General features: G+C 38.0%; 1 protein-coding gene across 2 annotated transcripts in view; it reads left to right on the plus strand.

The window, feature by feature from the left end:
• The window catches only part of CSMD1 (CUB and Sushi multiple domains 1), a 1,833,881-nt gene that overhangs the window by 1,782,983 nt on the left and 37,378 nt on the right, over positions 1–13,520 (plus strand). For both annotated transcript variants that reach the window (XM_023630572.2, XM_023630573.2), the window contains exons 55-59: positions 1,186–1,374; positions 4,360–4,533; positions 5,371–5,553; positions 11,806–11,982; positions 12,615–12,794. In XM_023630572.2, coding sequence (XP_023486340.1) covers positions 1,186–1,374; positions 4,360–4,533; positions 5,371–5,553; positions 11,806–11,982; positions 12,615–12,794 — 903 coding nt within the window. The remainder of the gene's footprint in view (positions 1–1,185; positions 1,375–4,359; positions 4,534–5,370; positions 5,554–11,805; positions 11,983–12,614; positions 12,795–13,520) is intronic.

A 13,520-nucleotide genomic window follows, 5' to 3' on the forward strand; every position in this document is an offset into this window, starting at 1 on the left:
TCCAGGTTATAAAAATAATGTGTCTTCCCAGTTTATTAGATTCCCTCCTAGTAGGTAATTCCTGCTATTTCAGTGGGTTTTGTTACAATTTTATTGTGAACGCAATGCGCTCTGGAGCCTTAAAAATATCTGCCTATGCTCCATAAACATGTTTGTGGTTCTTTTTTGACTCAAAAGAACTTGAGTCTTTCTTATACAAACTCAGGTTGTCTTAAAAAAGCAGAGAACATTATTCTACAGCACTAAAAGGGACCCTTGTGATCCTCTATTCTGCCCCACACCTTCCTCCTTCGTACCGAGAGGATATCGAATGCACAGACAGGGGAATGGATTGCCTTCGGCCGCTGGGCCCCATGATGTGCAGCGAGTGCCTGAGAACTCATTGCACAACCGCTTTCTGAGCCAGAAATATCTGGAAAGAGTGCAGCTTCCATAGCAGCTGCCTCATTCACTGGTGTGGTGGGTCAAAGCACGAGATAATCAGAGGCTCTTTCTTTTCCTCTGCACCTGCAAAAGCACACTGCTAATTCCGTCACAGATGCCAACAGGCATTCAGGCTAATAGAGCGCCATTCAGATTAACCAGAGCGTGTCCCGCATGCCACCACAGACCATCGGCTGTGGGGCTCTTTCTGAAAGGGGAAGAGGCTGGCTTGATTTACATTTCTCAGTGTTGATGGAAGCATTGTCATTTTTATTTGCATTAGACCTATTACAGAAATTACTTCAGGCACACGTATTGAAGCATTAATGCCTGTGGGTGTAGGGTGTCATTGATTACTGTCACAGACTGTCCTAAAATGTTGCACTTGAGTAAAAATATTTAAACTAACTTCAGCCAGTTCTATTTTAACATTTTCATAACATAAAAACTTAACCAAGCAAACTGATTTTAGACTTTACGTTGAAGAAACCTATTATTAGGAAATAGTTAAAGGAAATTAGCCTCGTGTTCTTAAAATTGCTATAGTAGCTGATACATTGCTTGACATTTTTTGAAGCGTAACAGCCCAAAGCAACGGGTAGAACTCATGAAAGGAGGAGTGTTTTTTGATTATCCTTGGCTATGATATTGTCATCTTGCAAATTTTCTGAAGTGATGATGAGTTTGCCTTCTTTTCCAATCTGTTTTGTTTATAAAAGTATCGCCATATGTAAATGATGTGTAATATGTTTTCTTTTCCAGTGGTGAACTGTTCTGATCCAGGCTTTGTGGAAAATGCCATTCGTCATGGGCAACAGAATTTCCCCGAGAGTTTTGAGTATGGAACGAGTGTCATGTATCATTGCAAGAAAGGATTTTACTTGTTGGGATCATCCGCCTTAACCTGTATGGCAAATGGCTTATGGGATCGCTCTTTACCCAAGTGTTTGGGTAAGCGAGGGTTATTTTGGATTCTTGTGCCACAGAGCTCTATAAAGGCACCACCAACAGAACAAATTATTTTTTCAAGTATTCATAAAGTATTGGTTTTTAATTCTTTCTAACCCCCCATCATGAAGTGTATAAATTATTATGATATCTTTATAGATTGCCTAGAAATCACAAAATACAACTCAAATTTGTTTAAAAGGATAAAAAGTGGGGGCACCCACACTGGCATGCTCACATACCTGGCCCTAGAGAGAAATGGTCCCAGCTTATTGGGCAGCACTTGGACCCATTCTGTCTTTGTCTCTACTTATCACTGCTTGTCTTCTGCTTCAACACAGTGGATAGGCTAATTCTTCACAGTTCAAACATGGCGGCCAGCAGCCTCAACACCGTGTGTCTCTCAGCTTCACTCTTTCGGGACCCAGATTCAGAAATATTAACAAAGCACTCTGGTACGGAGTATCCTTCTGTTGACCTGTGGATCCTAGTATCTGTGGATACTAATTTGGTCTCATGAGCAGTTCTGGTAGAGTCAGTAGTTGATACAATAAAAAAGATATTATCTTGATAGTAATTTCCTCCTGATCCATATGTTTAAATAAGAAGAAGGCATATTGCCCTGAAGAATGGAAGTGTTCTTCTGGGCAGACAAAATTATAGATCACCGTTATAGCTCCCGTCAAAACATTACTGTCAGTATATTTTAGACCATATAGATTAACAAGAACACTTTTTTTTTTTTACCCAAATAGCTATAGTCTTACTTTCTTTCACTTGAAAAAGCATATTGTCCCTTAGCCCCAAGAGAATCATCTTGTTAAACCATGGTCTGAAAATTTAGGAAAAAGAGTCACTCTCTTCCACCATTTTAAAATCAGGCAGAAACAAAAAAATCCTTGTAATCGAAATCTTATCTCCTAGTATGCATTTTGTGTGCATAAATAAAATGGGAAATGGCAGTTATGTTATGAATTGAATTTAGTGAAAACAAAGGATCTATTTTATCTCTTGCAATTACAGCATTTTCAGTACATTGTCGGCGTGGCTTAGTACAGGAGATTTTTTCCTGCAAGTCAGTGTCGCTCACAACTCCCTCCAATCTACATGGAAACTTGTCTCAAATTCTAACTATAACAATACAATCAATTTCCATGGAGAAACAGAGTGATGACTTTTAAAAACAAATGCACAGCCTCATATGACAGAAAATGCATCTATACATGTATTTCAATCTTTAGCAAATTTTCTCTGTGTTCTGGTTTTCTCTGCCTTCACGACACACATGGGAATTTTTCATAGAAATTCTTTTTTTTCCTTTTTTCCCCAGACATTTCTTTTACATCTTCCCTGGCTTATGTGAGCCTTCTGTTAGTTTTTGTAACAGTGCCAGTGTGCTCCAAATCTCCAGGAACCAGGTTTTAACTGGTCTCATTTTCCTAGGGGGCTGGTTCTCATCACTTGTTGTCATTAACAATTGGAATTATCATGAAGATGGGAATACAGGTCCTCAGAGGAGCATTTTGCTTTTACAAGCTCATAGCAGCTAAGCTGCATCTCTATTTTTTGCTGTTGTATGGTTTCACTGGTTTTTTTTTCTCTGTTATTTCACCTAGAACTGGTCATTTACCAACCATTTCACTGATTCAGCTCTAATTAGATTCTTTTAGGACTCTATCTAGATAAACTCTTGTTGTCCAATGAATGGATGTCTTGTTCTCCAATGAATGCAGACAGTATCAATATGAGGGCTAATGTGACTCAGGGGGTGGAGGATGCCTTTCAACCTTTTAAATCTGCCTCTCTGGTTGATAAAACTCTTGGGTTGCCAATGATCAAATGCAATTCCTTTAGGGTGTTAAATCAGTTACCTTTGAATAATTTGTTGGCAGCCTGCGTCCATTTAACTGTTTGCATGTAGCATAGTTTGTCCATTGTTAACCCTTATTTGGGACTTTATATAAAGGGAGAGGTAAATCTTCACTATCTCTTGTTAATCTGGATTCCAGAATATGTCTTTTTGAGGGATAATTTATGAATAGATTATGGGCTTAATTTGGCAAACTTTTAAATAAATGAATGGAAATATTTAGATTATTTTATAGAATAACAAGGAAAAAATTAATCAGTAATTTATTATAGTTTTACTTAAATATTTTAGACAAATATTTTTTCTTTAAATATTTTCATTATTACTAATAATTAGCCACCTAGTCATTTTTATTTATTTACTTATTTATTTTTTGAGGAAGATTAGCCCTGAGCTATCTTCTACTGCCAATTCCTCTCTTTCTGCTGAGGAAGACTGGCCCTGAGCTAACATCCTTGCCCATCTTCCTCTACTTTATATGTGGGACGCCTACCACAGCATGGCATGCCAAGTGGTGCGTAGGTCTGCGCCCAGGATCTGAACTGGTGAACCCTTGGCTGCCGAAGCGGAATGTGCAAACTTAACCACTACACCACCAGGCTGGCCCCTAGCCACTTATTCAAAAAAAGTTATTAGAATGGTCTTCCGAGACGTGCAAACTAGAAAAGCAATTAGATTTGACAGTTTTGTCCCCAACTGATAAAATAATGGAAATAGTTTTGATGGATCTATGTTAATTGCTAAAATTTCATATAGTATTGCTTATTTGAGATACAATTAGGAGCAGATGGAAAAAATTTAGGCAGAGTGACTTTCTCATTCAAAGCCTAAATGTAAGTTTATACCTTAAGCAAAGCTACTTTAACTTAAGATTAGGAAAAAGAATCATTGAGAGACCCTTTCCTTGTCTTCAGTAATATATAAATATTCAAGGCAGGGGGAGTGTCCTCTGGAAATTGGTATTTCTTATCTCTAGGGAACTTCAGGGATATGCCAGTATATTTAAGTGTTTTTCATTAATAGGTGATGTTTGTATGGGTGTCTATGTGAGAGACTTGCCAATGCAAGGCAGGTGAACGGGAATGATGTACTTATCTCTTTTAATTTTTCCTCTGAAGCTATATCATGTGGACACCCAGGGGTTCCTGCAAATGCTATCCTAACTGGAGAACTGTTTACCTATGGCGCCACAGTTCACTACTCATGCAAAGGGAGCCGGAGTCTTGTAGGCAATAGCACTAGAGTTTGCCAAGAGGATAGTCACTGGAGTGGAGCACTGCCCCACTGTACAGGTGAGAAATCACACAATTAGGTAATTATCTGAAATACTGCATAATAGTGCAATTATTTGAAGTTGTTATTATTCCATTTCCAGCCAAATATGCCCTCGTTATAGATCACCACCATCATCCTCTTCATCATGCTCATCTTCATCGTCATCCCCGTCATCCTCTTCATCATCACCATTACACTCATATCCCGTCACATGTTCTGTAGGAGCCCCGAGAGTTTCTTTGTCACCCTCACTACGAAGCTTGCTTACGTTGACTCATTCTGGCCCAGTTTGCACTTTATTCCTTTTCTGTGCTTCCTTTCAATTCTTCCACATCTTTCCTGTCTCTATAATCAGTAATTACATTGATCCTCTCTGAAAAAAAACGATCATCTTAATTCTTCCATGAGTGTTTCTTAAATAAATAAAACAGTGAATCAGAAACTTGGATATAATGGAGAAGAATCAAACCTCTCACTTGATTTTTTTAAATTCTCAACACACCTTCAGCCCCGTCTCCCTTTTACTGTTCATACTGACACGTCCGGTGGACAAATCTCGCGCTGGCCATTGCCATTCTCAGTGTTTTATTTCTTCTAAAGAATATCAATTATTGCCGTAACTGCATTTTAATAAGCTATTTTGATTTTAGTTGCACAAGAACAATTTCTTAAAGCTTTCCATTTTTGTGCTGTAATAAAGAAAACGTTTCTCACAAAATTTCCAGAATGCCATATAATTGTAACCCATGTTCAATGCCCATTTAAATAACTTTTCATTCTGTTTAACCCAAACAGCTCTGTTTTAAAGAAGTCTAACCACATTGTCTATTGCCATATGTGTTTATGTTCAACAGGGAATAATCCTGGATTTTGTGGTGACCCAGGGACCCCACCACATGGATCTCGGCTTGGAGATGAATTTAAGGCCAAGAGCCTTCTACGCTTCTCCTGTGAGATGGGCTACCAGCTGAGGGGCTCCCCTGAGCGAATGTGTTTGCTCAATGGGTCGTGGTCAGGGCTGCAGCCTGTGTGTGAAGGTGAGTAGAGTCAAGCCTGAAAGGCAACCTTTCAAGTTGAAACCATGGAATTCATTCTAAAATGACCAGTAATATTCCACAGAAATCCTAGAGATTTAGACTATTTGCACAATAAACGATTTTCCCCCAAAATGTATAAGAGAATCATCAAAAGCCATGACTGCTAACATGGAAATAGGCCTGACTTCGAAAGATCATATGACACTGGTTATTACGCTTTGAAAGTTTATAGCCCAAAGGAGGTTTCTGATCTCTGGTAATAATCTCCGTGTGATTTGCAGCATTTTGTGCTTGCTGGAGGTGAATAACTGAGGTGAAGGAGCAATGACTAGGAGCAGTGTAAATCAAGAATGGAAATTTCCACAGGTTGGAACAGGTCTTAATTCACATACTTTCCAAGCTACCGTTAGCCCTCACTCAGAGCACTGCATACGGAATAATCTAGGGGTATTTTCTGTATAATAATTTGGAGTGAATACATTTTATTGTAATATTTGAGAGGCATCATAGGAAATGGTGGGGTCCCCAATAATAACAGTAAAAATGTTACGGATACTTTATAGACCCTGTGTCACGTATGGGCAACACTCACCTTGAGCAAAGGTGAGCTGAGATATCATGGGCTTGTTTAGAGTCCAGAAAATAACTGACTTATAATTCAGACAGATAGGACTTTAAATATTAGAAAGTTTTTGCATACAAACTTTTCAATTACTTAATTTTTGAGTCTAAAATGGTTACACAAATTAATTAAATATTTATTTTTATATGTATAAAGCACTTTCTATATAATTTGATCAACTTGAATAAATTATCAATATCAATATCAATACCAGAAATATAAATCAAGTTTCTGAATCTTCATTTTCTCTACTCTTCTATGCCATCTCTACTTATCCCTTTCTCTCATTTTATTATGTGTGTTATATAGATAAGTTGAAAATAATATATATGTGTAAATCTAACTATATTGTATATGACAATTATATTATATGTAATCTACATAATATAAAATTTACATATATATAAAAATAAGAAAATATGAATATATACATAGACACATATGCATGCATGTCTATGTGTTTGTATATGTTCTAATTCAGAGTCAAAGATTATGTTGGAGATATCTATATATTATCATATATACAGATATCTAGATATACCTGAGATATCTGTATTTACAATAATCCAAGATAGCTTTTGACTCCAAATTGCATCTTGACAATCAAATTAGTGTAAATCTTGAGATTATGCTCTAAAGAAGTTGATGTAACTCAAATATTTCTGAAGAGCGGTGGGAAAATGTCACCTGCAGCTGTGAATTGTAGGATTGTACGTTTTTTTACTGACTGAAGTATGTTACTATAAATTAGTAGACTATTTCTTACTCAGATACAATTTCCTCAGTTTCCTCCTCTCTTCTAGATTTGAATATTAAAATTTGCATGATAACATGTCTTTCTCACTGAGACCAGAGTGTTTTCTCTTCCATAATTTAGTACCTCAAAGTTATACATGACTTTCGTAATCTATGTTTACATCCAATCCAATCTTTTCCCTCTATACTACACCTGTGAATTGTTGGTCCAGAGTATATTTGAGTATTATGAAAATTAAATAAGACTTACACTTCAATCTACAACATATTAAATGGTGGTAGGCTAGCCTTATTGAGAACAACTATAAAACAACAAAATATATGAGGCAATCATCTGTTGTCATTAAACAACAGACAGTACATCACTACGTTCTTTAGGAAAAAAGAAATAAATGAGATGAACTCCATAATGCCCCTGCCATTCTGTATTTTTCTTGCTGTGAAGTTCGAAAGTGGAACCCATGTGGTAGAATGGCTTGGTGAAGTGATGAAGTAGAAATTGTTCTGGGCTGCTGGAATGAAATGTGCAGGATAGGGAATCTGAGAAGGGGGAGCTAAGAAAGGGAGAGCCCAGAAGTCTGTGTGAGCATTCACTGGGTGACTCGCCTGAGGGCTGGGATGACAAGGATGGGTGAGGCTCAGTCATGCAAGGATCTGTTGCAGAGTTGAGAGTGGACGTGTGATATTAAAAGTCATACCAGGGACCGGCTTGGTGGTGTAGTCGTTAAGTTTACATGCTCCACTTGGTGGCCTGGGCTTTGTGGGCTCTGATCCTGAGCGTGGGCCTACACACCCCTCATCAAGCCATACTGTGGCCACATCCCACATGCAAAATAGAGGACGATTGCCACAGATGTTAGTTCAGTGACAATCTTCCTCACCAAAAAAACAAAAAAAGAAGTCATACCATACAGAGAAATATTGGAGGCCCAGAAAGCCCATACATTATGAAAATGTACCACCCCCTAAAATAAGGAGAACATGCTAAAACTAAGAGAAAAAATTTGTTAGGACTAAGACTAAACAGATCTCCTCTAATAAAGAATGAATCTGAGGATAAGACCCAAAAGACCTATAACTAATTTAAAAGCCCAGCAGAACAAAACCCAACATCTTTTAAAGGAATGACGTAATGCATACATTTCATTCACAATGTCCAGCGTGCAAGGAAAAATTACTATATATGCAAGACTCAGGACAATATGACCCATAGGCAAACAGACAAACGAACTAAACCATAGAAATAAAATCTGATCCTGAGATGACCCAAATGTTGGACATGACGCACAAAGCCTTAAAGCAGCTGTTAAAAATATGTTCAAGGATTTAAAGTAAGTTAGAGTTATAAACAGAAAATTTCAACAAGAGAAATGGAAATAATAAAAGAGAATCAAATGAAAACTCTGGAATTGAAAAATACACTATCTGATGCGAAAACTTTGCTGCATGAACTTAGATTAAAAATGGCAGAAAGGTCAGTTAGCTTGAAGGCAGGTCAATGAGAATGATGCTGTCTGAAAAATGGAGAGAAAAAAGATGAAGAAAAAAACCCCAGTACGATAGTTTCCTGTGGTATACTATCAAGCAGATTAACACACTTGTAATTGGAGTACTAGAAGAAAAAGAGGAGAGAGAATGGGGCAAGAAAATATTTTTAAAATTTTTGGTTAAAAGTCAACCAAATTTGGTGGGAGAATATAGCTCTCAAAAACTCAATAAATCTCACTTGGATACATTCATGTTCTATTAGGAATGGAACTTTCTGGAGAGTCTGTAGCTTTCTTTTTTATTTTTTCCCTCACTTCTCAGCATAGGTCCAAATCTTTGGGGTACATATCATTTTCTATAGACAAGGGGAGTTACCTGTGACTTTTTCAATTCCAAAAAGGTTAGCCATGACCACATATTCAATACCCCAACCAGGATCATCGCCCTCCTAATGAAATTACTTCTCTGAATCTATTAAAAACATTAGATCCTGATGGGACATTTCAACAAATTCTAAAAAGGAGGAGTTCATGAGTCATAAAATAATAACATTTTTAAAACTCCTAAACATTAAAGAACCTATATTTTTAATATATTTCCATGACTTTAAATTGTGTTTTCTTTGATAGCAATCTAATCTTTTAATCATAGGCTCATTAACTTAACTTCTCAAATTGGTATTGCTCATGAAGTTCTTAAATATAACTCCATCATTGATTTTGGTTGCATTAGGCAACTTTTAATCCTTTTTCCCATGAAATTATGATAAAGCCTACGTTTTATTCAGGTAATGGGTATGTGGATGATGATGAAGATAATGGAAATAACAATAGCATCAGCTGCCATGTATATCTTTACTATTACTAACATACCTGGTTGTTTCTAGGCATTTTGTGCATATTCTGTTTAATCTGGGAGCAATTATCTCTAGTATACCTATTTTACAGTGAAGACACTACAAGTTGAGGACTTACATTGATTGCTCACGTTTGCTTAACTTGTATGAGCAAAGATTCAAACCCCAAACTACCTAACTCAGTTTAGCAGCAGTTTTCCTAATACAGCATGCTAAGTGAGTACTACTGATATCTGTAAACACTAAAGTGTATTTGAAATAAGTATAATGCTACTTTACTAAGGAAAATGATCTTTTACCAAAAGGAGTCACATTAATCAAATGTTCTTAAAGTACTTAAAAAGAAATTTTAACTTTTAATTTTTAAAAAATCTTTTTTCCCTTCTCATGAGTCTAAATTTAATCCCTTCTTTCACTCTAGTGGTCATCTTCATATCTCATAACATTCTGGCATTAGTACGAAAACAAGTATGTTGATGCTGTCTTCTGATTTTCAACTTCATAGGCATCACCAGCACTCAAAGTGTTTCTGTCAGAAAGAAAAAGTTAACCATGACTTTGATTTTATAGACTACAATATTTGAGAGGACGTTCTAAACATTAGGATGGCATTATTATGATGGGCATTCTTGTACTGACGATATATTAGTCTATAAATTAAGCTGAATGTTTTGCCAATCACATCTCATTTTAGTTTAGTCCTTCACAGGTGACTTTTGAAAATTGCCGCTTAGATCTTAATAGCAGATATGATTAGAATAAAATAATGACATGGGTGTCTTTTGTTGATTTGCTAAACTGTGAATTGGATCAATACAATTCTTTTCCATTAGTCCATCTACTCAATAACTGTTGCATACTAAGGGATGAATCAACACTTGTTGAATGAATAATTGTCTTGAACAGTCCAACATCTTGGTTTTTTGCAATATGAAATTTTAATTTATATCACAGCCATCATAGAACTTCTGAGCTTTAGAGAATATTAGATATCATGTGCTTCAGGGTTGTAAACATATCTCTTCTCAAATCCAGCCCAGAAACTGCTGAAAGGCCTGGGTTAGAAAGGACTGTAAGTTCAAACTCAGATTCATCATGGAAGAAGGTTATGATTGATTAGTTATGTCTGTCATGGGCACAGGTACAGAAGCACCAGCATGTACGCTTTCTATTTGTCGAACAAGATCTAGTCTGAACCAAGGATAAATGCATTTTCAACATAGTGTGATAGGCAATTCCATAAACTTCCATTACAGTGGCTTTTGTATGCTATGTACATTTTGCAGTCTGTTTTCTTCAATATCTTTGAGAAGAGTCTATCATTATTCTCAAGGCTAGATTTGAAAGTGGAGCAACTAAATAGGCAAGACTGTTTTCAAATATTCGGTCATTCTAGGAAATGGCCTCGTGGTACACTCTTGTTATTAAAATCCAGCCACGGGTCACATTCTTTATATGTCTGCCTGTTTATTATTGTGGGAGGGCTAAGGAGGAAAAACAACTGTCTTTATGATAAATAGGCTCAACTAAAAAAGGAAAAAAAAAACATGTTGTAGATTAAACTCTTTACCTTGATGTACACCCAGCGGCTGCTGAGCTTTCTCTGCTTGCTGACCAAGGAGCCCACAGGATAGATAGAATGTAGACCTGTTGCACTGCCCATCATTAGCTGAAGTCCCAAGACATGACATTAAGATTGTCTTCAGAGAGTGTCAAGTGCAGCCCTGACAAAGCCAGTTCACCCAGCTGGTGACATAGACTTGGTGACATTGAGGAGACGTTTTGCAGAACAGTTTAAGAGCAGTCACTTATAGTCCTCAGGCATCCCTTATTCTCCAAAATGCTCATCCTGGGGATGCAGAATATGACCCGATTTGCCTAGATTTTTCTAAAAACTCAGCTGTTGTATGAAGGGAGACACTTCTGAGTTGCTGATATCAAATAGATCCTTTAAAAAATCCTAATAATTTTATTTTTATAATATAAACGTGTTAAATATCAAAGTGGTAAGGCTTTGAATTTTCAGTGCTTTAGCTCTTCTTGAAGTAATGCACTTTAGAAAGGATGATATGAAAATGTAATTTTCACATTTGTAACATCAGTACAGTAATGGGTGAGTTCTAAAGGAAATATCTTCTATAGTAATATGTCCTGTTTTTTAAATTTTTAAAAAAATTTCTGAGGAAGATTAGCCCTGAGCTAACATCTGCTGTCAATCCTCCTCTTTTTGCTGAGGAAGACTGGCCCTGAGCTCACATCCATGCCCATCTTCCTCCGCTTTTATATGTGGGATGCCTACCACAGCATGGTGTGCCAAGCAGTGCCATGTCTGCACCCGGGATCCGAACCAGCGAACCCCAGGCCGCCAAAGCGGAACATGCACACTTAACCGCTGCGCCACCAGACCGATCCCTGTCCTGTGTTTTTAAATAAATTTGTCATCTGTTACACTGATGACCTTGGTCTCTTGTACTTGACATTTTAGTAACAGATCACTCTTGGTGTGTCACTGTTTTTGTGTCCCTCACAGCTGTGTCCTGTGGCAATCCTGGCACGCCCACCAATGGCATGATTGTCAGTAGCGATGGCATCCTGTTCTCCAGCTCGGTCATCTATGCCTGTTGGGAAGGCTATAAGACCTCGGGGCTGATGACTCGGCACTGCACGGCCAATGGGACCTGGACAGGCACAGCTCCCGACTGTACAAGTTCGTAACTAACCATCACACTAGACTCAAGGACATTACCATGATATCTACCTGATTGAGACAAACAAATTTATTTTTAACGTGTTTTATTCATTTTTAATATAGAGAGAAGAAAAGATATGCATGTATTTGATGTTATGACTCTATTTATCAGATACTTTTAGATTTTTCTTCACTTTCTTTTTTATATGGTTGACACTGCTTTAAATGGACGGTTGGTCTGGATTGGACATTGTAAAACTGAGGCCAAAAATAGTTAAGATTTGTTCTCTCTGTGGCCATTTAGCCTGAAGAGAAATAAGGAAAGTGGTTCTCTTATCGCAGCCTGAGTCTCTGTCCATAACTTTGTGGTGTGATTACACACCATGCCTTACTAAAGACGAGACAAGGAAGGCAGCCAGCATCCACACAGCCAACCACCAATGAAATGGACATAATCAATTCTAAACCCATAGCCTCCTGACAGCCGGTCAGTAAAACTGTCAAACACAGGACAGTATTGCTGCAGTAATTTCACTGCTTAATCGCTTTGAAGAGCAGCTTAAGGAGAGTAACTTAAATAGAAACCTTGACTAATTCATTTCATGATAATTTTGTATTTCTCTAATTCTTTTTTGTTTCCCGTATGTTAGTTATAAGCTGTGGAGATCCAGGTACCCTGGCCAATGGCATCCAGTTTGGGACAGATTTCACCTTCAATAAGACCGTGAGCTACCAGTGTAACCCCGGCTATGTCATGGACCCTGTCACGTCCCCCACCATCCGCTGTACCAAAGACAGCACGTGGAGCCACAGCAAACCGGTCTGCAAAGGTCTGTGTCAGCACTTGGCGGTTTGAGTCATACAGAGAGAAGTCTTTATTGAATTATGTTTTATTTCATTTTGCAAGCATTTATGTAGTCCTTCCATATGCTAGGAATTCTTGTAAACTCATTTGCCAGTATTAAATCACTTCATTTTCTTAATATTTTAATCTCAGTTTTGCATATAGGAAAACTGACTCACGGAGCGAGTTAGTAAACGGCTCAGGATCACAGATCAGGAATCGGAGACGTCAGGATTCAGATGACACTCATCCTACCTCTAAGTCCGTGTTTGGAATCCTAATGCTTTGCTCTCTGAGTAACCATGTTAACCCTGGTTGTGTTCAGTCTTACCGCAGATATGACGGGGAATATCATCATAGGAATTTAGAGTCAGGTTAGAGAGAGAAGCCATGCTGAGACTGAAGATCCACGCAGACATGGAGGTGGGGTGCGAAGGTTTATGCCTCCTACAGTTGGACTTCCCGGGGAGAACAGGGCAGGCTGAAGCCAGTCTAGGTGTCTTGAGCAAATTAGAGAGAGTGGGTTGGGTCCGTACAGTGACGAGGGAATGGGGCGGGGGCAAACAGTACAGGGACAAGGATTTGCATGGTTAGGACTTCTCCATCAGCACCAGAGAGAGAGTGTGCAGGCTTTCCTACCAGCTGGCCTAGAGGGCAGGGGTGGGGGGCAGAAAGGAGAGGAGTGGGGCTCAAAAGTGATCAGTGATCAAAT

Source organism: Equus caballus, chromosome 27, assembly GCF_041296265.1.
Source record: "Equus caballus isolate H_3958 breed thoroughbred chromosome 27, TB-T2T, whole genome shotgun sequence".
NCBI lineage: Eukaryota > Metazoa > Chordata > Mammalia > Perissodactyla > Equidae > Equus > Equus caballus.